The sequence below is a fragment of the Ambystoma mexicanum genome, chromosome 4p (assembly GCF_040938575.1).
Source record: "Ambystoma mexicanum isolate Mex_15411 chromosome 4p, UKY_AmexF1_1, whole genome shotgun sequence".
NCBI lineage: Eukaryota > Metazoa > Chordata > Amphibia > Caudata > Ambystomatidae > Ambystoma > Ambystoma mexicanum.
Window position 1 is genome coordinate 17,547,882 of NC_090927.1, and position 27,182 is coordinate 17,575,063.

The 27,182-nt window shown below is 45.5% G+C and overlaps 1 protein-coding gene across 1 annotated transcript in view; it reads left to right on the forward strand.

Moving 5' to 3' along the window:
• Positions 1-27,182, forward strand: part of LOC138452923 (zinc finger protein 684-like) — a 225,034-nt gene that overhangs the window by 116,267 nt on the left and 81,585 nt on the right. Inside the window, exon 6 of the mRNA XM_069605275.1 lies at positions 17,197-17,307. Within this exon, the coding sequence (XP_069461376.1) occupies positions 17,197-17,307 (111 nt within the window). The remainder of the gene's footprint in view (positions 1-17,196; positions 17,308-27,182) is intronic.

The following is a 27,182-nucleotide window of genomic DNA, read 5'->3' on the forward strand; positions in this document are numbered from 1 at the left end:
CATCCTACTTGACCTCTAATTTATGCAATCAGCCCAGCCCCCCTTATGTGGAGTGGTGAGGGGACGTAAGGCATCCCTTTTTCCACTTATCCTATAACTTTCTAGTTACCGTATGTAATGAACCAGGAATGGGACATGGACACCGAGGCCTCGCTGTGTTTGCCATAAACGTTTATTACATGAAAACGGGGTTTGAAAATGCCTCCCTGTCCCTAACATAGGAAGTGTTTCCCTACCTCAACCAAAAACAAATAGCCTGTCCTGCATCAAGAAGTCCAAATCCAAAATATCCTGTGTCTGAAATCCTATCCTAGCCCCCACACTCTGAAAGAAGTGCCGTGAATTGTGCTAAAGGAAATGCATGTGACTTGCAAAGTGACAAAAGTTCAACAAAAAGGCGTAAATCCAACAAAGGTTCCAAATGAATGATGTTTATGTGACATGAGGATGCAACCAAGTAAGTGTCAGACAGCTTTATTGTCCAATTTCATGTAGTTTCAAGAAGCATACAATGAGAGCCCCAACCCAGGCAGCATCCAGGGTTAAACTGACGCAAGTCAAGAAATAACAGTGTGATGTAGTAACATTCTAAATACTATGACATATAAGAGATCCATTGCGGAACCACAGCAATTGTCATAGCAGGCACCATAAGCTGCATATGTTTCCACAGCAACACAGTAAACGTTCACATGCAGAACCTATATACAACAGTTTACAGTTCCAGAGAATCACCCAAATAAAGAAAATCAAAAGAATAAGCAGGTTCTTTGTATCTCAGGAGGATAACTCCCCTCCTCTTGATGTTGCAACTTATTTCAGGGGAAATGTCTCCCTTCCGCAAGTCCTTCTCACATTCAGCGTAATCCCACAATCCTAAGGGCACAAATCTTCCTTGCCATTCTCTGTCTCACACAACACCTGCTACACTCTCCTGCCTCTGCTTTGGGCAGAAAATAAGATTGTTGGCTGGAAGGTTTAGTATTAATCATAAATGCTGACATTACTCTGGAAAACCCACCAGAATCCTTTTTTTTTTCTGATGTCAACCCTATGGCATTAAAGAATGGGAAAGAATGTATGGAAATGAGGCTTGGTTCCACCCCAAAAAAAGGCAATCTGGTACAAACTGGTATGCCATATTGATATGATATGATATGGTATTTGTAACGCGCCTATACACAAGTGTTTCAAGGCGCGACACAGCACAAGCAACTGTGGCCATGTTTTAGCCTCATTGGACATCGTCGGTGAGGTGTAGCCTGGGTCTCCAAGCATGAAAAGGTCTGGACCTACATCCGAGCATATGCGTCCCACTTGGCCAAAACCAAACATTGATGCCGGAAGAAACTGATGACTAGAATTACTCATAACCTCTGGCATTGCTCAAGTTTGAAATTGCTCCTGATTTGGACCCCCCTTGGTCCAGCATCAACTTGATGGAACCGCTGTCACGCCATCACGGTCAAGACTTTGGCTTGGTGCTTTACTGAATTTTAAGGGTTCATGAGTAGCAAGAGTTTCTTTCTGTGCTTTCCCTTGTGGTGCATGATTAAGAATGTCCAGGTGAAATGCTGAGGACTCCTTTCCGAATGATAAACTCTGGAAGGAGCCCCTGTTGCAGTCTTGGACTGAGCGGGATGGAAATAAGTGTGAGGGCAACAGAGGACAGTTTTATCTTTCAACATTACTTTAGGTGACCTGCGAAAAAGCTAATTTAACAAGTGTGAGCCACCCTCTACTGAGAACGACCAGGGTTCAAATAAACTGTTCTACAGAATTTCTTTCACACAGGAGGGTCTACAACTACATTAAAGCTCAGTGGTGCACAAGTGGTGTTGTCGGTGGAAGACGCTTGCTGACACTGAATTTGCTTGCAGCAATTGGAAATGTGCTGCTTTTGACTTTTTGGACACTGTACCTGGTCGTGGTAATACTGTGAAGTGCCCCCTTTAAGGCTCTGAAGGAGGAGCCCGTGACAACCCAACACACCATTCAAAAGCAACCACTTCCGCGTCAGCGGAGCGGAAGTGGTGCACAAGTGGTGCTGCAGGCGATGCCGGCGATGCCGGCGGAAGCAAGTCGGGAAAAACTCTCTTCCAGCAACAAACCTTTTGGACAGAGGAGATTCACTTCGGGAGCAAAAAGATGCGCAATGAGCGACTTGACAGACCAGGACGCTGAAGCAAGAATAAAAACCAGACAACAGGTAAGGCAGCGCCTTGCTTCCTGTCCAGCCCCCCAGCTCTCATTATCACCCTCAACACGGCAAATAAATAAAGCCTCACTGCCCTTAAAACAATCCCGCCTCCCCTTCTCTAATAAAACTCAGGATAAAGGCGAGAAGGGCCGGATCTCGACTGCCCCGTAGGAACCTGTCATCATTCCACCCATTGGCACCCCGGAATTCAGGGAGGAAGTCTTACCACATCCATATCCACCTCTAATGCCAGGAATGAAGGGCCACATCGAAGGAGGGAGGCAGAAACTGGACATTCACTCTCAATCAACATCAAGTGACTTGGAGAGGGAGAGTGTTGATGTCAATTGTAGACACTCCGCCCCACAAGAGCCAGGTGAAATGGCTCAACCTGGCATAATGGGCTTGGGCAAGGAAGGCCCGCTGTTACCTTCTGACTACAAGACAGATGGAGCAGATAGACGGACCAGAGAGGAGTTTAGCTCAATTCCAAGATCCCCAGAGCAGACAAATCTGCATACAGATTCCACTGATGTGAGGGATACAGTGGCATTACAGGAAACCCTAATTGTTACTCCAGACCTGTCCCAACCCATCAAATCCCTCCCCCTTCCACTACTACTAGCTATAATGCCCTTTGATGCAACTCAGGGCGCAAAGTTCGAAGAGACAGGCGAAAGTCGGCCCAAGGCAGCTGCATTACTCTGTCTGTCCCTGCACATTTGAGTCGAAGTTAAAGTCTCTGAGTTCGGCCAGCCAACCGGGAGTCAGGGGAACTTAAACATTCCCCCAGCCAGCGGGGGCTCTCCTGCAGAAAGTCTTACTGATACATGCAATGCTGATGACTTAAGCAACATTAAGATCCTGGATTGGCAAGAGGATGATGTTTGGGAAGATTCGATTGACTCATCCAAAACTCCCTCCCCAGAGCATGATAGTGTGAAAGGGCATCCTCAGATACCCAATACTGATAAGGGGGCTCCGATCATGGCTGACCTCTTATCCCCCGCTCCCCTTATTGGGCCACCGGCTTTAGGGTCGCCTTAACAGAGTAACTCAAGCCTCGCTAACAAGTTAATTCAACACATTTTGAATCTCACAGGTAAAATCGTGAGTGGAAAAAAGAGAAGCCTATCCTTTATTATGGAGAAAATTGCAGCACTAGACTGAGAAGTTACTACGAATCCCCCTTCTCCAAATCTAAAGAGACTAGGTGACAGAGGCTCGTACTCTGAAGGGAAAAAGCAGGGGGACTCACTTAGTGGGACTGTTCCCAGAGGGGAAACAGAACTACATCAGATGATGACTGATGAGTCCTCTTTAAGGAAAATAAGCGAGCTATGCAGCAAAGGAAGAATGGATGACTTCATTCATACCAGAACGTTGTCGTGGCAGCATTAAACATCGCTATTGCCCCTTTCCTCAAGTTATATGAGACCACAAATGACTCTGAACTCAGCCTATGCACTGAATCTGAACACGAAGGAGCAGTTAAATGAACTGATAGGTTTCGTGAAAAGAGTGGATGCAAGGCTGGAGAAGGAATCGGACATATCTTGCCAATGGCAAAACCGCCTATGTGACCTGGCACGTCAAGACTTAAATGATAAATAGCTACTTATGGAGGCAATCTTGGAAGATCACAAGTGGATCAGGAATTCCAACCAGCAAAAAGCTTCCTCTTGTGCAATGCCATATGACAATCAGCATAGCAATCCCTTACTCAAACAGCCTGGGGATATGCTGGATCCTGGGCCCGCAACTAAGAATGCTCCGAAACAAGCTGGGAGACCCCTGGTTTTGGGACAGGGACACGCAGGCCCCAGGCAGGCAAAAGCTGCCTGTAATACAAAACTGGGAGAAAACGAGTTAAAACTCAGCTATGCAATGTTTCTAGAGCCAAACCACCCGACCCCGTCTGTGACAACGAACGTGGAACCCATACTTCCACAAGCCCCCCAAGGGAAACGACAAAAAAAATAAATAAATAAGCAACCAAACAAAAAGCTAATGGCTCTAGAGCTTTTCTAAGGAACATACAAACTCCTCCTCGGGAAGACCTGATTCCACCAGCAAAGAAGTTGAGGAGAGAAATTAAATTAAGTCAAATGCGTTGCGAGCAGCCCTCACCGGACCTAACTCTACTGAGAGAGATGGATCCTGACTCGGCATCAGTAGTGGATCTGGATTCTTCTGATTGCTTGAGTGACCTCATTGAAATGATTAACAACAATCAAGAGGAGGGATTGTGGGGAAAACATCAGTATGACTGACTGGCAAGTCATAGATAAATACTCAAACCCAGTGGACAGAAAGGACCGAATACCAACACACAGAAACACACCGTATAAGAACGAGAAAAGGATTAAAGATCCTAAGAAGCACATCCAGGGCTAAAGACAACTGAGGAACGACGGAAAGCTGTCCGACGGCAAATGGAGGATAAAAGAAGACCACGACCGAAGGCCCCTGGTGATCTCTCAAGGTCGTCCAATCGGAACGATAAAGAGCATCAAGTGCACACAAAAACCCAGGATCTCCTAAGATGCTTGGAAGATCGAAGACAACAAAGGCGACAGAATCTAAAAGAAGCTCAAGACCAACCAGTAAGACTGACAAGGAGCAACACAGGTCAACAAAAGGCCTGCAGTCCAGCACACTCAACCAGTTTCCACCAGAGGAAAGAACTTAAAAGCCTTCAAACTAAAATTAGAAAGGATGGCAATAGATAACAAGAAAAACACACTGACTCTGCTAAACCAGCTTTTATCGTCAGGGAACTTCTTACCTGACAACATAGTAATTATTGAATTCACGGATGAACGAAGGATGGATGTGATCACCATACACCTAAGATCGCAGAGAGTGAAGGACATGGTGATGAAAACAAGGGACAAGCTACTGGACTTGGGATTCAGGCTCAGTGATTTGGAGGTCCCAGATGGAAGGCACCAAGCTAAGGATTTCTCAAGATAGAACGGTCCGCAAAGAGAAAATAGGCGAGTCTAAGTCACCTAAGTTTCTGCAAAGGGAAGCATCAAATTTACAACCCAGTAAAAACCGTTGAACAAAAGAAGCCTCAAGCAATAGATTCAATGAACTGTACCAGAGGGTCGTCCATCAGAAACCCCTTGACAGTATATTGACAAAGCTAAGGTATAGAGTGGGTAACTTTAGACCAAAAGCTAAACAACCAGGACCAGGAGATACTAAACGGGTACAATGTGAAAAGAAATCAGGAAGGCCAAGTATTCATTTGGAAAAAAAGAAGCAATAGAGCCCACAGAATGGAGCCGAGCGAAGATCTCTCCTGGTCTCATGGAATACCAGGGGTTTCGGCCACTTGTACTCCGGAGAAAGCAACTTCCTAGTAGGAGAGTTTGAAATAACATGTTTACAGGCGTCCTGGTTAAGATCAAGTCCGCTCTGCTAGGGATATCAAGTCTTTATCAACCCGCTATTAAAGAGGATAGTGATCTCCAGGTATTGGATCACCAAACACCAAACCCATATGTCCAGGTGCTGAAGTTGGTCAAAAATAGAGGGAGCCATGAGATCAGATTCCTCTTAATCAATACATACTGGAGCAGTCATGACTGCAAAATGGATAATTATCTGACAGACATTATGGAACCTATTGATAAATCCAAGCTTGAAAATAAAAACCAATTGATCCTAATCTGCGGTAATCTGAATTTAAAACTCCTGGATAAAAAGGGCCTGTTGAAACGAAGATCACAAATGGAAACCAATGAAAAAAGATGGATCGCTGAAATGAGCACTCGAGAAATTACAATGTTAAATGGTCAGACACAGGGCGACCAGCCATGAGTGGACACTTGGTTCTGTAACTCAAATAATGCCTGCCTTGATTATTGTTTTGTGGCAGGAAACACCTTAAAGTGGATAAAATCATTCACCGTAAAGAAATAGAAAACCAGCGACCATGCGCTATTGGAAGTGGAACTACTGTGGAAGACCATTGAGGTGAATCAACATAACATACGCCCAATAGAACTATCATGGGGCAGGAATAGGCTACAAATTAAAGCACCCGCCATTCCGCTCATCTGGCCAATAACATCAAAAGTAATACAAAAGTGGTGGAATACAGATGGCTGCTGAAGGAGTTCGAAGAGAAGAGGAACACAAACAAAATTACGACAATTTCAAGGAAACACGCATATAACATAGACCTGGTGATGGTGAGGAGGAAACATTGTGCTGACCTTCGAAGACTGTGACGAAGCAATTTGCCTGATAAAGAGGAACGATTGAGGCAAAGTAAACAATTGTATAAAAACTGGTTGAAATCCTCAAAGATCTGGAAAGCACGGGAAGATGCTGAACAAATGTTAGCCACGATCAGCGCCCCTAATGCACGATCCCTTTGGGAAATTATAAACAAAGGGGAATATTTCCAGTCTGCCTTAATCACTAATCAAGTCTCAAAGAAAGATTGGGTGAAACACTACAAGGCCCTGTTTAAAGCAAATGATGCCACTAAGTACACCCAAAAGAAGTGTAACTTACCCCCCGGGCTTATTGAAATCGATCGGGAGGACATATCATCAAGGATCAAACCATGAGTTCCTCTAGAGCGGCTGGCCCTGATGGCATCACTAACCATATGCTTAAAGAAAATGGGGAAGCCTGGACAGACTTCACCTTGATACGTTTCCAACAGACTGTCAGAACCAGAACTATACCGCAAACCTGGAAAGAAGCCCTGATCGTTCCCATCTTCAAGAAAGGATCATACAAACCCCAGGAACTATAGGCCAATTGCCCTCTTAGTAGAATAGAAGAAAATAGCGTCCCAATGGAGTCTAAGAGACCTGAAAAGCTGGGCCATCAAGGCAGGTGTCTTGGATAAATGCCAGACCGCTTTCATGACTGGGGTTGGCACCCCTTTGAGCTTTTTTCTCTTAAACTTGTTAAAGTTACGTGCACTGGAAACAAAAGGGAACATTTATCTAGGGTTTATCGACCTCGAAAAGGCCTTTGATGAAGTCAGTAGAGACCTATTGTGGGCAAAATTAAAAATATGGAACTTCCCAGAAGACCTCCTGGAAGCTATACAAGCGCTTTATACTAATACAACAGACCAAATAATTGTCCATAGGGAGGCGACACGACCGAGAAGATCCTGACTTTCAAGGACATCAAACAAGGCTGCGCCTTTGCCCCCTTTCTATTTGCCCTATATCTGGCAGACATAAAAGATTCCCAGGAAGAAATCCAAACATTTCCTCCGAAGTTAGAACATCGAACTATCCTGGGTCCTATATACAGACCATGTTTTCTTCATTGATCAAACTGCTATAGGGCTCCAGAGAGGAATTGCTGAATTTAAGAACTATTTGGATGGAAATAGAATGAAAATCAACATAGACAAATCCATGATCCTGATAATGCAATCTGCTCGAGGTGCCAGGACAAAAAAGACCCCTTTCACTTGGAGAATTGAAATTCAGGCCTTGGAAATAGTTGACACAACAACTTACCTCGCGGTCAGAATCAATAAAATTATCAATGAACAGGCGCAATATAATTTTATCAGGGAAAGACTAACCAAACTTACTAATCAGGGGAGAGCCCTGCACTGGAGATATGGAACCTACTCCATGAGCCCTATTATCTCCTTTTACAAACAAAGGTTGTGCCTGTCCTGTCCCACGGAGCGGAGCCACTCTTAAATGTGCCCTGGCAATCATGGGGGAAATGTGAGGCTTATTTCTGGTGAAAAATCCTCAGACTTCCAAATTGTTTGCCAGTTGCAACAATTAGACATGAACTAAGACTTCAATCCATGACCTCGATAGTGCTTTGGAAGACAATGGGCCTCATTCGGAGTTGGGTGGTAAGGGAAAAATGATGACGGTAAAGGAATACCGGCATCGTTTCCCGTTATGGCCCATTCTGACCCACCAGACCGTTATTTACGGCGTCGTAAAGTACGATGCCGTAAATAGCGGTTTATTGGCGCGTGCCCGACACGCCATGCCGTAATTAGCGGCATGGCGTAAACCGGAGCTGATCCCAAGTAAAGCGGACATGGAAAAAACGGCCTCCACAAGACCGCAAAGTACCTTACCGCCATGGAGTAAATACCGGCATCGCTGAGAAGGTGTTATGGACCCTGAGCAGTGTTTCCAAGAGGAACAGGTGCACTCAATCAGCACAGGTGGAGGCAATGGAGTCTGGCATGCACAAAAGGAGCACACCAACACACCACACCCCCTCCCACACCAAGATGATACCAATTGTAGCAGCATTCCTGGAGCTGGAGGCCCTGCTTGCAAGGCAGCAACTACAACAACAGCAACTACAACAACCACAACCCCCACCACAGAGGATACACAGGAGGAGAAGGAGGGTGAGACAGGCCCAGCATGCCCTACCGGTGCAGCCACCATTACCACGCCGGCAGCCCCCAATCCCCTGCATCAGAGCCACCCCCTTCAACCTCACACCAGAGCAGATCCACACCCTGTACCTGCTTGACTGGGACACCATTACCAGCATAGTGGACATGATACATGATGATATAGTGAGCCGCATAGAAATCCAAACTGCCATCCCCCCTCTACTGAAGGTAGTGTCTGTGCTCCACTTCCTTGCCATAGGCAGCTACCAGCATACAGTGGGGCACATGCATGGCATTTCACAGCCCATATTTTCACGGATACTCAAACAAGTGCTGGATGCCCTCCTCACCCACACAAGGGAATACATATCCCTACCCCGATATATGACACCAAAGCTGCCTTCCATGCACTGGCAGGCATGCCAAATTGCATAGGTGCCAGCGACAGCACCCACGTGGAATTAGTGGTCCCGCATGCCATGGAGGTGCCGTATCGCAACTGCAAGCAATACCACTCCATCAATGTCCAGATGGTGTGTAATGCCAGTAAAGCCATCACACATTGCAATGCCCGATACCCCGGATCAACTCATGAATCCTTGGTCCTGCGGAACTCCACACTACCACGCTACATGGAGCGACATGCCGGACGACGTGCCTGGCTGCTGGGTGAGTAACCTGAATGGGCCATGGCAGTGCATTGGGGCTGTGAGTAGGTCGCCTGCATACTCCACCTGGGTGGGAAAGGGGGGGGATGCATACCCCACCTGGGTGGGAAAGGGGGGGGGGATGCACACTCATCCCAGTAATCATCTGCGGCCATGTAAGACTAGTACAATTCTCCACCATGAATGCACACACAATTACCTCCTTTCCACTTCCATGCAGGTGATGCTGGCTACCCTCTAAAGCCGTGGCTCATGACCCCGGTCCGCAACCCACAGAACAGGCACGAGGAGGACTACAGTAGATCCCATACCCGTACACGGGTGGTGATAGGGCAGACCTTCGGCCTGTTGAAGGCACGATTTCGTTGCCTCAGCCGGTCTGGTGGGGCACTCATCTACAGCCACGAGAAGGTGTCCAAGATCACCATGGCATGTGTAATGCTACACAACATGTGCATCCGTCGGAACGTGCCACTGCCCCCTGACGTGGAACTGCTACCACCAGATGATGATGAGGGGGATGAAGAAGGAATGGCAGGACAGCAGCACGGTGCCGATGCACAGGAGGGACGTTCAGTGCGTCAATCATTGATTGGACAATATTTCTGACTCACAAGTCAGCTGAGGGTGTGAGGGTGAGAGGACATTGGGCACTGGGTGTGGGGATACATGTACACCATGCAATGTGCGACATCAAAAGACACAAGCAAAATGAGCAATGTCCACTCTGTTTTTTGGGAATGAACAACCAGTGTATTCAACATTTATGTAGGCACGTGTACAACAAAACCACCACCCTCACCCCCCCTCCCCCAACTCCCACACACACCCTCACCCCCCTCCCCCTCCCCCCCAACTCCCACACACACCCTCACCCCCCTCCCCCCAACTCCCAACACACCCTCACCCCCCTCACCCCCCTCCCCCTCTCCCCCTCCTCCCACAACAACCCCACAATAGTCCCATCAGTGCAACATAGGCCACTTGTGTGTGGCAGTATGGTCATTGTGTGCTTCCAGAGCCAGGGGTATCTATGTTCTGCCGGCGGAGTGTGCGCATTGTCCGACGGACAGGGCTGGTCTGCGTGGAGGAGCACTGTGAGGGTGGGCACTCCCACTGGGGCTGTGGTCTGGGGGGTGCTGCCTCCAGGGCATCAGCGATCCGGCCCAGCACCTCACAGAGCCGGTTTGTGTTGGCAGTGATGACTTCGCCCAGTGCCACTCCGACCTGGATTCACGGTTGTCACGGATGAAGTCCTCAATCAGGCCCGTGAGGCGCTGGGAGTGCAATCCATCCATGGCCGGTGTGGCAGATGTGCTAGGCAGCCGTGGTGTTGAGCCTGCAGCCCTTTTCGGGGCTTTCTGCAGTGGAGGTGGATCCAGGACTAGCAGGTGGTGCTCCTTGGCCTGTGAGGCCTGGGGTGTCACTCTCCCCGGAATCGCTGTGTGCAACTTGACTGTAGGATGGGGTGTCTGGGCTGTGCACGATGTCATGGGGCTCCTCCACGTCGGATACGGGAACTGATGTCGGGCCATCTGGCTCCTCGGGGAGGCACATGGCAGCATTCTCCCCTGCCACACTGGACTCCTCTGAGTGCACCGTGGGGCATGTCTCCGTCGGCAGTGCAGGCATGGGTAGGGGTGTGGGTTGTGCAGCCTCCATGGGGGTTGCTGGCGCAGGTGGTGTTGCCTGTGCCTTCTTCCTTCCTGCAGGTTTACTCTGTCCCCTGGCTGTGCCCCTGGAGGTACAGGGCTGCGTGGCTTCCTGGCCCTCACTTTCATGGCCGCTGCCTGTGGGGGGGAAGAGAGAGATGGCATGAGCTATGATTTGGGGGTCAGCATTTCTTCAAGCCTATGGTATAACAATGGGGTTGCAGCGTTTTGTTGACATTTGGGTTGGGAGTGGGACAGTGATCTGGGCTTGGATGGTAAATGCATGCAGGTGTCTGGGTCACTCATGTTGGTATAGTACTGTGCTGACTCACATTGACTGCCTCTTTGTGTGCTCTGGCCAATATGGGTTGGAGCCTTGCACCTGGCATCAGCCTGGGTCTCACTTGTGACGGCATGATTTGATGGGGGGGAGGTGTTCCCATACGTGATGTGACTGCTTGCCCAGCCCTTGGCGGTGCCTTACATTGGGAATGCATTTACTATCTTCACTCATGACACTCACCTCCATCTGCGGATGACGGGGCACCGCACTCCATCTCGCCGACCCCCTCTATGGCTTCAGTGCCCATCATGTCCGCACACGTTTGCTCCCAGGGCATCATCTTGTTTGGAGAAGCTGGGCCTCCTCCTGTCTCCAGGGCCTGTTTTCGGTTGGCCGATAGGATGGCCCGCACCCTGAGACGGAGGTCATCCCACCGTTTCCTGCAGTCCCTCGTCGTACGGGGGTGTTCCCTACGGCGCTCACCCTCTGTGCAACCAAGTCCCAGATCTCCTTCTTCCTGGCAATGGTGGGCCTACGCATGTCACTGCTGAATACTGTCTCAGCATTTGCGTGCAGGGTGTCCACCAGGACCTGGAGCTCGTCCTGCGTGAAACGCTCCTTCCTGATGCGGGCGGCACCTTTCTTCAATGCTTTCGGCATGATACTGGTCAGAATATACCTCCGGGTACTGTATTAAGAGGATGGCAGTGGATTGTGTTTTTAAAGATGGCCGCCGCGCTCCTTCCCGTTCCTGTGCAATGACGTAGTTTCCGTATCCGTTAATTAGCGGTGACCGTAATTTACAGATACCGTAAATTACAGTCACCGCTAATAACGGACAGCGGAGCTTCGGTGGCGGTGTTGTAATGACCGTCTCGCTTCATGCCGCTAAGGGGTTTAATGGGACCTTTAGCGGTATGCCGCTAGGGGATTTACCGGCATGGCGGAAAGCTTGTGCCCGCGAAGTCGGAATGGCCTGTAAATTGCGGCGTCGTACCAGACCGGACTCGGTCTTTCCGCCATGCCGGTAAAAACCCATACTTAGCGCAAACATCGGAATGAGGCCCAATCTCCTTCTATCACAAATGTTTAATGGACAACCCGCCAATCCCTTTTGAAATCTTGTCAAATCCAAGGGTGAATAAGGGGGATACATTCTTTCAGATCTGGAAACAGAAATGCAGCGATACATTACTGCGCTACAATATTCAAATCGAGACGCTCAAATGCAACCCGGACAAGGTTAAGAAAATCCTCAGGGAGCAAGATTGGGTCGATACAGACTCTCTGAAGGCCCAAAACAAATACTGTCCTAATATAATTTGGGAAAGGAAAAAATTGAATCATCCCCCCTCCGCACCTGACAAGATTTCCTTCATCTCGTTACAGGGAGCTACTGATGCTCTGCAGGCTTAACCTCCTGCCATCGAGGGAAGTGCAGTTTTTAAGAAAACAGATCACACTGCAAGACGCCAGTTGTCGCTTCTGTAGAAACCCTGAAATCTTAGAAACAACTAGGCATCTGACACTCTCTTGTCCGAAACTGATACGATTAAGGAGCAAGTATCTGGAGGGCACTACCGCTCAATTTGATATAACCACTGAGGAGGAGTGGTGGGACAGATTTATGACAGTAGATAAAGTTGGCCAGACATTGGACGCCCTCAAATTGGCGGTGCTGATATTTACATTGCTAGTGGAGGGGGATGAACTGTGTCACGGTGAACTGTGCCACGGTGAACTGTGCCACGAGGAGGACTCCCAGTGATGCCTAAGAATGAGAGTGGACCAACACATTTTCTTGTATGTTAAAGGTTGAAATGTTTGTTTAACCAATAAAACATTATATAAAAAAAGGAACTCGGGGTGTTTTACTGCTCAGTCCCCGCGGATCCCTTATTCAGATAGCCAGGGAAGGGCCATCACTATAGGATCCTGACACTGGGGGTGGACAAGCGAGGGAGGATCACCTGAGTAGGGGGTTCTCGGGGAGTGGTGAAAAGACACCGGAATGTGAGACATGGTAGCCAAAGAGGTGTCGAGAGGAAAGCAGAGAAGCTGGAGGAATCCTTTCTTTGATGTGCCTGAAGGTTGCTCGTTAGCGACAGAAGTGTCTAGGAAGGTCTGGGAAGGAAAGGGGAGAGACCCTGACCTCCGACATGATAGCAGAGAAGAGCATATTACAGTCTATCACAGCCAGTGAGTTCTTGAATGAAGGGACAGGCCAGTTTGTGAAGACGCAAATGTTAATGTTGCGAGTAAGCCAATGCGTCTGACGGCAGACGCGAGAAGAGAAAAATACGATTGTTTTTTTGGAAATATAAATTAACAGAGTGGTCCTGTGAAGAAAAAAAGACGCATTATCAAAGTCTCTGTGAACTGTAATCTCCCTCAGAAAAGGGAGCGGAAAACTAACTGTGTTGGAAATGGATGTTTGAAGCCGAACAGGGAGGCTGACGAGGAAATAAGCTGTGGTCCCAAAAGGGCTTGTTGATGAATAAAGTGAGCGTTTAAAGTATGAATGAAGCGAGAGTTCCAGAAAGTGACAAGAAGGAGTATGTGGAATCAAGGTGCTAAGAAGAGCATGTATGAAATTAAGGAATAAACCAAGGTGCTAAGGGAGCACATGTGAAAAAAAGGAAATACAACAACCAAGATGCATTGGGTAGAAGTGGTAATGCAAAGACCTAAGTAAATCTAAGCAGTTTCGAAAGTCTTCGATGTGAAAGTGAATTGACAACCAAGAAGGTTGGGGAAGGGAATCCCATGACAAGCTGGAAGAAGTTTGTCATTTTTAAGACTCTCCATGTATCCTCTTTGAAAACCTTTGGCAATAAGTGCCTGTTGATGCTGGGTTGCCCTTTGGGCTCCCCTTTTAACTTTCTCTGGCTAACCTTGTGATAACTAGAGTTCCGAAAGGTAGAAAGGATCTTTGGATCCCTTTTACATTTTGTTAGGTGAAGCCAGCACACCCCACCTTATGTGGAGTGCTGGGGAGATACAATGTATCCCCTTTCACATTAAAACTGTAACAATTCTGTTAGTGACAAGCTTACCTTTAATGGCTGGTGGCAATGATACCTTTTATTAATTTGGTGCACCTTTACCGTGGGCTGTGTTCACAGCTGCAGTAAAGGCACCAAAGGGTGCTCATTTTACCAAAATGACCCGGTCTTGTTTTTTCGCCATTTTAGTGTTCCTTGTCCTTCCTTCCCCTGACATCCAGGGTGGGAAATTCCTTTCTGTGATTTTTATCTTTGGCAGGAGTCCCATGGACTCCCCGGACAGGCTCCAGTCTGTCTGTGAAGGCAGAAAATGAGGGAGGAGTCCAAAACTCTGCAGGCCTTTGTCTTCCTCATTGCCTGAATGGGGACAAATCCCAGTGGGGGGGCTGGCTGTCCTGATTGGAATACCAGACCGCCCCTTATTGGAAAATGCAAGGTGAGAATGCAGATGGTTGCTGTAGTTCCTGTTAAATACTCCGAAACTGGAAGCTGAAGACAAGTCGACCACTGGAACCAAAACTGAAGAGGATGATGAAGGAAAAGCGTCTGAAACGATTTCCAGCGACGGGAGAGCCTGCTGTTTAAACAGAGCCTGCTGTAGCCCTTCCTTCCAATCGATCCCAAAAACGACATCCCGACCCAGAGCCTGGTGAGATCCACTAGACTCAAGGCCTGAATTGTGAGCCATCCCAAGCCGTGCTGCGACCTTGCAGGGCTGCAATAACCTCGGGCCTTGAGCCATTGTGCGTTGCACAGTCTTCAGAATATCGCTGAAACTTCATGGGCATCCTGCTAGATCTCCAGAGGCACGATTCCAGTCCGAAAAGTCCCCTCACCAGAGTGCTGGACCTTTGTAACAACGAGAATCTGACCAGCGATATTCTGTTGGTGCTCCTGAAAAGGTACAAAATCCACAGAGCTGCATCCAGCCGCGAGGAAAACCTTGCCTAGAGCCTTCCCCGTTGATTCCTGCTGCAAAGTCCCTTCCGAGGTGCTGTTTTCAGTCACTACGACAAGGAATCCACCAACCGGGTTTTTGGTTGCAGATCCTGCAGTCCTCCTGCTGCAAAATATTCTTCTGTGCTGAGGTACTGTGCTGGCTTGGGTATTTACTTACCTTAAGTCTCTTGTGATTCCTGTGTGGTTGTGGGGTGTTTTCTGTGATTGGGAGGCCTTGTCCAGTTCACCCAGTCATACTGCTAGAATCCTCTTAGGGTGTCTTCTGTGAAGCCCCTGGACCATCAACTAACTCTAAAGTAAAATACTCACCTGTTTGAACAGCCTTCCTTAGGAACTCTGACTTTTGCTACTTAAGAACCTATCCTGACACTGCCTGTTGGACACTAGACCCTGGTTACCCCCCTTCTGCAATTGAGAACACTCCTGCTCCAAGAATAAGGGAAAGACTTTTAAAGGATTGGGCCTTTTGCCTAGAAAAGAGAATGCGTGTTTAAAAGTGACTTACTTATAAAATGCTTGGTTGGTAACTCTAACTCTGAGAGTGAACAGTTACAATAGTTGTTACTTACCTTAGAAATGCTGTGCCATTCTGAAAAGTATATTTAACATCTTTCTTTCCTTAGAAACTGTTTCGCCATTCCAACAGAAAGTAGAAGTAAAGGTACATTACTCACCTGTGAATTGGTTGTGCCTCACCCCCAAATGTAATGCTGTTAGTTTCACTTTATTATTCCTGTTAGGATAATTGTATGAGTGTCCCCCAACTGGGTCTTGCTTCCCCTGGCTCGCCGTTAGCGATATGTGAAATTATGTATCATGTTCTTCGTTCGTTTTCTTTGGATTTTTCTTTTTAATGATTGTTAATTTTCACAGCTGTTTTGTATTCTATTTTATTGAATTCATATTGAAAAGCTGGTGTAAACCAGTTAAATCAATAAAAAAAAAAGAAAATCATCACACATGTGTAACTATAACTACTGTATAAACTATTGTCTTCCTCTGTAAAAAACAGCACCTAGATGCCTCCGGTTTCGGTGTGCTATACACATTGCAAAATAAATAAATATCAATGCAGCTGCGGCTTCCATTTTCCTTTCATGGCTTTTCATGGTAATTGCTTTTTCGGTGTCAGCAAGCAGTTCATGTGTGTTGTTTTACACCTGGATAATGTCTCTGCGGGTGTGTTTAGCCATGTCACCTTTTTATGATTTTGGTGATGTTATCAGGGTATGGTCTGTGGGGCTGCTTCAGTGGCTGGCATCCGTCATCTTGGGGTTTATGCTGGGGGGGGGGGGCTGAGACGCCCTCAACATTACACTCACATGGGACACACATGTTATCCTAAGTTGGGGTTGGAATCGGCGTGGAATAATGATGCCCAGAACCATGTTGCCCTCAGTTGGGGGTTGGAATGCTATTACTGTAAGTAATACAATCCTTGCCTGTCTGCCATTTCTAATAATCTATATTTTCTACTCAATAATTTGGTCCAACTTTGCACATAAACCATCTCAAATTGGCAAACATCGCTGATGGCCTTAACTCACCTGCTATGTTAAATTGCATGCAAAGACCTGTCAGTAATCCCTGATAGGATTGCACTGTGCGTCGGCCGTACTATTCCCTAACATAGGGCATCATTATCCCCAAATCGGATTTCCTGTTCCATTTCTCACCTGTGATTATATATCTTTGACATCTAAACTTGTTTATAAGCACATCCTCAGTTATGTGCAAGAGCTTCTGTGTGCTATTTATGATTGAACACATGGAAAATACCTTTTCACTATGGGAATCTCCTGTTTTGTTAATCACATCCTTTAATTTGGTTTAGGATTTGAAAAAGAAAATGGTGGCAGACAATTGACCTCTGTTTTGGTTATTTCTGTATTAGAATTTAAGTAAAAGGATACCTGTAAAACCTTTTATTCTAGCGAGTTCGACAATAAATAGGAATGTGTAATCGACAGAAGAGAGAGGGAATGGTGTCACAGTCCACACTGGAGTAATCACCTTCCCTGTTTGGGAACAGCCACTTACACTTTACTTTCATCACAGGACCTGAACTGACTCTACCAGCTGCATCAATCGGCATTAATGAAGAGGGGGAGACCTACACCATTGACGTCAAAGAGCATCTGGCAAGAGGATCCTTTTACCATCCTGCGGGTAAGAGAAGCATGGGGTGCTGCTTAGATCTGAACCACCCATAGACTCGCTCTGATTCCTCTCAAGCTCTTGCTCCATAGGCATGACCTCTGCATATGAAGCACTATGGGAGGGTATGTTCTTGTGATGGCGTGCACGAGAGCTTCCCACATATTGTTGTGATATCGAGGGGTGTAAGTTGATGGAGGGTCATGGACACTGTTATGGGTTGTTAGAAAGAATTGTTTCTTACATGATCTTTTTTTAAATTCAAATTATGGATACGTTTATGATGATTAGAACCATTTTTACCTCATGTCAAATTTGTATTTACTAGCCAATTATTTTGGATTCATTTCTGTTTTCCCTATTTTAGAAAATTGACCCCTTCTTCCCCTGAGCCATCCTATTTTTATTAAATCATTGTTTTTCTTTGTGGTGTTAAAGTTCTTAAGGTAAAAATTTGTCACAGTTAAAATTTGCTGAAGTAAAATGTGTTTTTGCTGCAAATGACGGGGCCATGTGGCTGTCGAGCGACTATTGGAGCTCCTCCCACTGCTCAAAAGATCTGGGAGGTAGCCCCACTACTATTAACACATTTCTGCTTCAAAGATGTTCTTGAAACAGACCTGATTTCATGTCACAGCTCACCTTAGGAAGGGTTGTATACCCACACCGCTATGGATGGAATCCAGATGTAACATTGCTTATGAGAACATCTGGTTCCTGGCAGTGGGATACTGCGATTACAGTGATAGAAATAATATAAATGTAGTTGGAGAATCATGAAAGATCATTTTAAAATGTTGATTCAACATCTGGTTGACAACACGTATACGATAACCAGCACAAGACGTCTGCATAGTGGGGAGAGATCCAAAATCACTATAAGAATTCCTCTTAGGAAAGTTTGTGATGGCACCAATAACTTCTTTTAGCAGTATAAAAATGACTCTTGATTCCTGCCTCTCGATGAGCATTTCTCTGGATGGTACTTGGATGATTTGCTCTCGGTAGAACTAACATCTGTACAAACTCCCCATAGTAAGGGAACAGCAATAGGTCACGCTATGGGCTGGGTTCAGCGGTTCTGCTTTATCCCATCAGTGCAGTCTGGTGGGTTGCTGCATGTGCTTTGTATGTTTTCTTCATTTCCCCTCCTCCTTTGCTTGCAGAGCGTTAGCCCTATTGGCAGAGAATAATGTATCTATTTAGGAATTGAAACACCTTTTTTCTCATCAATATCTCTAGATGTCTCACTGTCAGGGTGCGAATAGACCAGGTCATAATATATTTGAAAAGCACTCATTGGATATGTTTATTTAGGGTATTTTTAAGTCAAAGACCTCGCACCATAGCTCAGTGGTGAGTATTCCAATTATCGTACAACATGCAGGCGACTGTTCTGGAATCTAGGCCTCTGTGAACGGGACCTGAAAATAGCAAAATATTGTGGGCTCCCTAGTTTTGATGTCGGTTCCTTAAAATTAAGATACCAAGACCCAAGCTATCTACCAACAAAACTATCTTAATTCTTAGAAAGTAGCCTTTAAATCGAATGTGTTCTTGGCGAGGGAGCCGGTGTCTTGTGCTCAATCTTGTGTAGTCTGGCAGACCAGTGAGCAGCGCATTAACACTATCTATATTTAAAAGGATATGCCCTGGTCAGTCGCTGAGAAGTAGCATGTTGGCAGGTAGGGATACATTTTATATTTCCATCTCTTCGGGTATTCAGCATGTACTCGGCTGTTTGGCACTTGTTTAAGTGATCTTTGAAGGAGAGTTCAGCGTAGAAGCCTGGTAATTTTGTACAGTGAGTATAGAATGAGAGAAGTCACTGTGAGTGTTGAGTACGGAATGGGAGAAGCCATGGTAAGTAAGGTCTTGTGGAACGCTACTAAGTTTTTGATATCTCACACTGCTACTGAGAGCTTCTTTCAAATTGTAGCTGCTTTATGTTAAAATGAGGCATTGGAATTGTCTTGCAATTGTGGGCTACATTGACCCACTGAACAGAATTTCTCCATAACCAAGCTGGGCTTCAGCAGAAACAGCAAAATGGCTGCACTGGCTCCAGTGAGCACCATTGCACCAAAACTGCATTTTGCAGCAACAAAAAGATGGCTGCACTGTTTTGTCAAGCGCCATTGGGCAAGATGGAACAGGAAGCACCCCGAGAAAGGCTACTAGGGTGTGTTCTTGTTTGTCTTTAAAAAATGGAGTGAAAAAGCAGTGCTACTTTGCTGCAAGCCCAAAATTCCCATTGAAAAAAGGGAATATGTCACCTCTAAAATGATGCCGCTCTGATGCTGTTTGTCCCTGTTTTCACCAAACTGCTTTTATCAAAAAGACCCCTTCACGCCCAGCCATACCCCCATTGTGCTTCAGCAAAACCAAGTATGACCCCTGAATGACGGGCTCTGTCAAACCAAATCTGAGAGAAATCAACAAAGAAACTTAATTTTCCGCTGCACAGGAAAAGCTTCACAAAGTGTCAATGATCAGTAATTCAAAGAAACTCCAGCTCTGGGCTACTTCAATTTCAGTGCATAGGTGGTTTAAATAAACTACTGCCTACAAGAAAATAACTATAGCTGCAAAACAGTGTGGGAATCTAGATGGAAAGCAAAGTGCTAGCAGCTTGCACCACATGTGTAAAAATGGGTTTTGCAAACTAAAGAAGAAAAATGCTTGGTTGAACAAAAACTTCTTCTTACCTAGCAACGTGAAAGGGGATTGTACTGTGAAAATACAATGGGCCTCATTATGAGTCACCCGGTATGGAAATAACGGTGGCGGTAAATCCACTGCCACCGTTGTTTCCATACCGGGGGATCTCGAGTCCTGCAGGCAGAAGTGTCATTCCCGCCAGGTCTGACCACGAGATGGTGCCAGTGTTTCCACTTCCCTATTCCCATTGAGTCCTATCGGACTCAATAAGAATGGTGATTTACCGAATTCCGCCTCTGAAATTCCCGGGTCACCGGGGTCGTAATGCCCCGGTAATTCCTGGAATCATGGAGGCAGAATGGTAATACGAATGGTAATACGAGTCCGGCGGTAACCTGCTGGAATTTCAGGCACGGTTACCGCCGGACTTGTAATGAGGTCCATTGTATGAAATGCTTCTATTCAGCAGTTTTTCTTCCAATTCAGAACAAACATAAATACAATTAAATCAAACTTCAGTGGCTGCAGGGGATGTCAGCCAAAAACAGGTTTCTGCTGAGAGGATGACAGAATCAAAAGGAGCCCTCTCAGTAGATACTAACACCCCAGTGGTAATGACTAGGTTGGACAGAATCTGGTCTGGGCTGAGCCCTCTACAATGGAATTTCCAGGACATGGAAGTGTGAAGTGGAGAAGGGGCAATAAACCTTCAATCAAGTTGAGAAACCCCCACCTTACTCTGGAGGAAATGACAGTTGGTGGTAGCTGAAGAGGAAAAAAATGGTGCAGTGCAGGACAAAGGACCGCCCATCTGTTTCCAGGGACTATTTTATAAATAAACTTTAAAGACTTTTATCTTTGCAGCAGGACTTTGCAAAAATAGGATAATTTAGAGGTTTAAATGTGATTTTTGTGGCTTTCAAATAAGAGGTCTTGGCTGTCAATAGCATGTATGGGACATGGACGCCAGAAGAATGTGAATCATGGGGAAAGGACATATGATGGAACGTTAAACATTTACAGAAATAGGCCCTATGATAGTATGTACGCACGTGTAAAGTTACAGAATTTTAGACCGACCATTTCCCACTGAAAATGACCAAAGATTATTAAATGTACAAAACAATGTCTCACAGATAGCAGAGTTGGACTGCAATGGTCTGCATGAAATATGTAACCTGTGTATGTAATTTGCTAAGAGACTTCAACTATATAAATGTACCATTTGTGGCAAAATCGGATTTTAGCTAAAGTAACTGTGGGAGGTTTTTGAACATTGTAAAACTTGCATCATAAATCTGCCATCCTGCCCTTTAGATCCTACCAGCTGAGAGTGAGGTGGGGGCTAGCACCCCCGACCAATCCAGTGGGTTAGAGGTGTGTTTAGCTAAGCCTGTCTAGCAATATACTTCTATGATGTCACTATGCATTATAAATAAGAGTCCATGACAGGACTCTAAAACACACACTCTTCCTGAAGTTCCTCTGCTGCGTTCCTGATCTCCATTCATCTTGCTGATTCCAACTACAAGGCCTAAACATTGCTGATCCTATCCCAGCAAGGCCATTGATCCAGAAAAACCCACTAATATCCGATTAACAAAAAGGAGAAAGCAGTGGTAACTTTCGCGTCCTGAAATCGGATCGGCTTGCAGCCCACTAACAGTATTCCCGCTGCAATCCTGCCATCCAGCTATCCATAGTGTCCGGTGACCAGACCTTGCCCAGCTGTCTTTTGCCAGGAGAGTCCGCTACCTGGTGACCCGAGCCCTGGAGACCAGAACCTGTTGACTGTCCAAAAATCCCAAAAACTCAAAAGTGGACTGTGAGTATAATCCCCACCCCACAGGAACACAGTTTACCTTGCCTTGCCTTTGTCCTTTTCCCACTCTCTAAGCAGTCCTATTTATACCCTGGTAACTTGTTGGAACTGTTAGAATTATCCGTGTACCTGTCCTTGACTTTCTAAAGTGCTAGCGCCATCTCTTTATTAATTTTGTCCTTTGTAAATCCTAAACCCTTAGTCACATTTTGAGTGATCAGACTAGTTTCAGCTTAGGGTTGGTCGCTCGGGTGATGAGGTTGAAGTTGCGAATCAACCTTGGATCTTACTGTGTCCCTCTTTTTTGGTGTAGTCTGAATAGTCTACTTTAAAGTAAACCTGCTCTTGTCTCAACTGATTTTCTTTCCTATTTTCACGGCTACATTTTACTCAAATCTACCCTTTTTCTATCTTGCATATCTCATCCATTTTTTTAGCTAGGGACCCCATTTCACTTTTGCCTTTTCCCTGTGATAAATATCTTTCCCCCAGCCCAGTAACCGCACTTCAAATCAGAGTATTTCACCCGTTTCTATTAAAACCGTTTGGGTAATTTCAAGCGTGATTTGAGAAAATTGCAAGTTTTCCAATGTGTCATTTGGCTGCAGCATGCTCTAAACTTTCCACTCATTTTCGAATTGTATGCCTTTTGCTGATCCATTGCCTTGTGATTGCCAGTGAGGTATCCAGTCATATTTTCGAATGCCTTTTTGTCGAAAAAATAAATGTCGAAAAAAGAAATTCCGAATATATTTTTTTTATTTTATATATTTTTTTTGGTTTAGTTAGTAAAAAAAAAAGGGTCAATTAAAAAAAAAAAACAGCGGTTGGGCGGAACCCCCATTAAAAAAAATAAAAAATAAAATAAAAAGAAATTCGACATTCGAAAATGTCACTATAAACCTGCCAGTGATATAACATGCATGCTATTGTGATAAAACATGTATATTATAATTTAACCACACATTAATTAATTATTTGTAAAATTCGAGTGTTGTTTGGGGCCTTTGCTAAGGGTTTAAAGTCCGTTTTTGCGTCTTATTCTGTGAGGGAAGGTCGGATATTGATTCTGTTTTCTGCCTCTTATCCCTGACTACCTGCTGCTTCTTACTATCCACTCAGAATTCAATTATTTGTGGGTTGAGGGAACATCGCATGGGGAAAACTTGGTTATATCAATCCTAATCCAAAATGTGCTCTTAGTCACGTGTGCTTTGTATATGTTCTAGGAGAAGGCTAACCAAGTGCATGGCTTCCTTTTTCATTGTAAATATCACCCCATTGGTGATTGCTGCCCCATATAAAAAATTGTATGATTTCTTTTGAATTTTAAAAAGAAATAAATATTGTATTTTCACCAACCGGCCTGGTTCATGCTCCATTGTGACCCAGGGCATTTGAAAAAGGGGGTGCGATATGAGTTGTGTACCATCTCAAATTGAATTTGCATAAAATAAAGAGAAAGGCATCTCAGTTGAGGGCCACATCCTAGGCTGAGACCAAGGAGTGTCGCCTGGTTGAAATCCTTAACACAAAGTGAGGGACATAATGGTCTATTGGGATTATGCCGTTTCAAATGCAATCTGAAATAGGCAGGTGCAAAGCCTTATACAGCCCTGTGAACCCGTATCAAAGCCTAACCCTCCAAACAACCGTGACGATATGTGATCTCACTTTGGGGCTTCCCATAATATTCGAGTTGTGGCATTCTGATTCAGCACTAACTGAAAAAACATAGATTGATTGGTGCCCAAATGCAGTGATTTGCAATAGCCCAGCTTAGTGCCTACAATGGCACGTGCAAAAGTAGCCCTTGGCGTGCTAATGGTGGAGGTGGAACTGGAGATGGCACCCGCCTTTGTAGAGTAAAAGGGGACGACTGCCAGTGTTTGACTTTCTGGAGATTGTGATTGGAAAACCAGCTAATGTCATATCATCATAAAGCAACAGGAATAAGAAGATGCAGCTAGCAGCACCTCCGTTCAGGCTTGGTTCAGACCCAATCCATGTTTCAATTCATTCCACACACAGCACATTTGCTTTTGATTAACTTGGGGTCAAACTATACGTTTAGTATCATCAGCATAATTAAGAAAAATAATGTCAAAATTTATAGGTAGTTTGTGTAAGGTCTTGATATGATATGATATGGCATTTGTAACGCGCCTATACACAAGTGTTTCAAGGCGCGAGACTATTTGTTAGGCAAGATTGTATGCAGTACCCTTTGGGTGCACAACAACAACAACAACCCTGGACTCCTGGCAATAGGAACCCAACCTTTGGTATAAGCTTGTACTACAAAGGTTGGTAGCGTGTTGAGCAGCCAGGCTTATCTCAAGAGGGGTCAATGTGAGCTGTAGGGGAGTTACACAGAGATTCACAGTTACAAGTATTCAAATACACTCTTACACTCAAGGTTTCTTGAATAAATAATTATTAATTTATTTATCAGTCAGTTAGAATAAGCCTTCTTCAGAAGGGAGCAATATAACAGTAACACTCAAATACACTTCAAAAATACACACTCTAAATATTTCTAAATCAGTAAGTACCCTTTTGGTATGGCCCACGGTCACTTCCTACACCCTGAGGTGACTTGAATAGTTAGGGTGCTGGGGACATAAATATATCACTGTTGCATTTAGAATCAGATTCAAGAGTTTGTCAGAGGGAAAAGTTATTATGACACAACAAGAGATCTCACAAATATTTCTCAAAGCAGGCAAGTACTTTAGTAACCCTCCAATGCAAAATTAGATAACCCTTTCCTGGAAGGAAGACCAAACACATTCACAGAGGGAAGAAGAGTCATCCGGGGAGCCAGGCTAAGCCAAAGTCAATTGAGCCAAAGTCTAGGTGAAAATGGAGCACTTCTCAGAGTTAGGTAAAGGTCTTGCACAATGTTTTTAAAAGTCTTTGTAGAATGAAGAATTCAAAGTAGGGCCACAAGCTGTTTAGGCTAGTGAAGTAAAGAAGTTACCAGTAACTCCACAGCACAACCACAACATGTCTTACCAACAGGGAACAAGTGCAGTTACACAACAAGAGATATTTATAGTACCTTTAGGCTGAAGAAAAAGTGCAGCAGATGACTTCTGTTCCTGTGCAGCTCTGCAGATCTCACTGTTCCTGTGCCTCAGTCGTGGGGACAAGAGGGAGGACTTCTGGGGACTCCTCGGGACTCCTGCACTGACCGCAACCAGCAATCTTCAAACAAGTGGCACTTCAGTGTTTCAGCTCCTCGCTGGATGTCGAGATGTACTTTCCTTGCATTTGGGGTCCATCACTATGTTGAGGTGGCTCAGGCTCGGTCAGTCCTGCTTCCTGGGAGTCTGAAGGATCTTCCTAGAGCTCTTGGCCAACTTTAAAGCAACGCACACAATCTGGTGTTCCTCTCCCTGGCGTTTCGGTTTCCAGCAGCAACTCTGTAAAATGCAACCAGCTCCGAGAGGATTTCCAGGTGGCTTACTTTGGACCCACCAGCTCAAAGGGAGAAGTAATCCTTGCAGGGGCTTCTATGTCGATACGAACTTGGAGTTTCAGCACAGCAGCAGGGCTTCATCGGGCAAACCAACGGTCCAGGATTTCAGCAGGCGTCTCTCCCAAGTTCTTCTTCAGTTCCTTCATTCAGTGGTCGCCTCTGCCTTCCAAGGCAAAAAGCCTTGCCTTTTATGCAGGTTTCTCTCATTCAATCCAGCCTGGCTGTCACTCACCCAGCAGGGTGGCTGTCCTTGCCAGACAGTCAGCCGGCCAATCACCACAGAGTGCATTTGGGTCTTCTAGGAGACTAAGCACAGGGAGCTTCGGGCACCTCCCTCACTTCCTGCCCCCACCAGACACCCTGGAGCCAGATGTGGGCTTCACTTGTGAATCCCGCCAAAGGCAAAGCAAACAAAGGGACCAAACCTGGTTTGGCGCGCAGAGTAAATCTGAAGAAGGACCTTTCCAAGAAGATATGATGAAAAAAGAAGACCAGTGCCCTTTTGACAAAAATGTCACCCTTGGGTGCTTTACTGCAGCCCGTGGTAAAAGCACACAAAAGTAAACCATTGCCACCAGCCATTCATCGAGGAAAGGGTAACATAAAATTGTTACATGAGAAGCTAGACAAAGGGGATACTAGGTATCCCCTCCAGCACCCTATCTTAAGATAGTGTGTGCTGGGTCTAGAAAGTTACAAATGTAAGTAAAGTCAATTTCATTTCAATGTTCCTGGAAACAGTAGTTTATCCAAGAGAAGGTATTTAAACTTTTGGGAAATCTGAAAGTCTTCCCTGTGTCACTGCACTGAGGGTGCTGTGTAACACAATGTAAAAGATGATGCCTATGGAGTTTGTCTCCACAACCAAAAGAAACACAGAGTTCAAAATCACATTAACATACATGAGAGAGTAGGAAAAAGGGGTCTCACTCTCTCCAGGTAAGAAAATCAAGTCCTCAAAATCCAGCAAAGTTGCTGGGGGGTCTCTAAGGTAGAGAGGAATTAACACATTGCTGAGAATTCTCCCTCACAACATTAAACAGCAGTAGAGAAAGGCGTGAAGCTAGTGAAACTCCATACAATGTTACAAGTTTAGCCTGGGACACAAAATCCACAATTCTAGCCCTACCATCTGATGGACACAAAAAAAAGAAGCCAACCAATTAGATGCACTCTCCAATGTGTCCACCAGTCCTGAATATATCACTGGTGATCGAGCCTGGCGAAAGCTGCTGAAAGAACAATCGACACTAGCAAGCCGGGATCGCCCTCGTCCAGGGTTCACAGCAGGTGTTCCCTTACATCAATCAATACTAGTTCACTCCGTCTGTGTGGACGAAAGCCTGACTGTTGCTCACTCAGGGTATTGTGTCCCTCCATAAATTACTGGAGTTGAAAATGAAAAGCCAATGAAGTGTTTTCAATAAGAAAAGAACATTAGTAATGATTCTTCAGTTGTTGCTGACACTAGGACTTATAGATGCTTTTCATATTGTCTGCAACCTTGTCTTTGTTGCTGGGAGTGTTAGTCTGTTTCAGATTTCTGAAAACTTTAGTCAACTCTTCAATTATGCTGGATTTGAAGTTACATTTGTCTGGTATCTGGTTTTCAGAGGGTTTAAATTCAGGAGTAGACAAGGCAATTGAACTGCTATCAACAGTGGAATTATTATTCTAGTCCATTCTATTTTATGTATTTTCTCAGCAAGAGAATCCTGCCGCTGCTTATGAAACCAACACTGGACCCTGACGATCTGACCAACTACCGCCCCATTACCCATCTTCCCTTCCTAAGTAAGATCCTGGAGAAAGCAGTAGCCGCTGGCTTCAGACCCAGATGCAGCACAAAAACGGCTACCATCAAGGTGATCGGCAATGCCCTTAAAATCCTTGATGATGGCTATTCATGCCTTCTGGTTC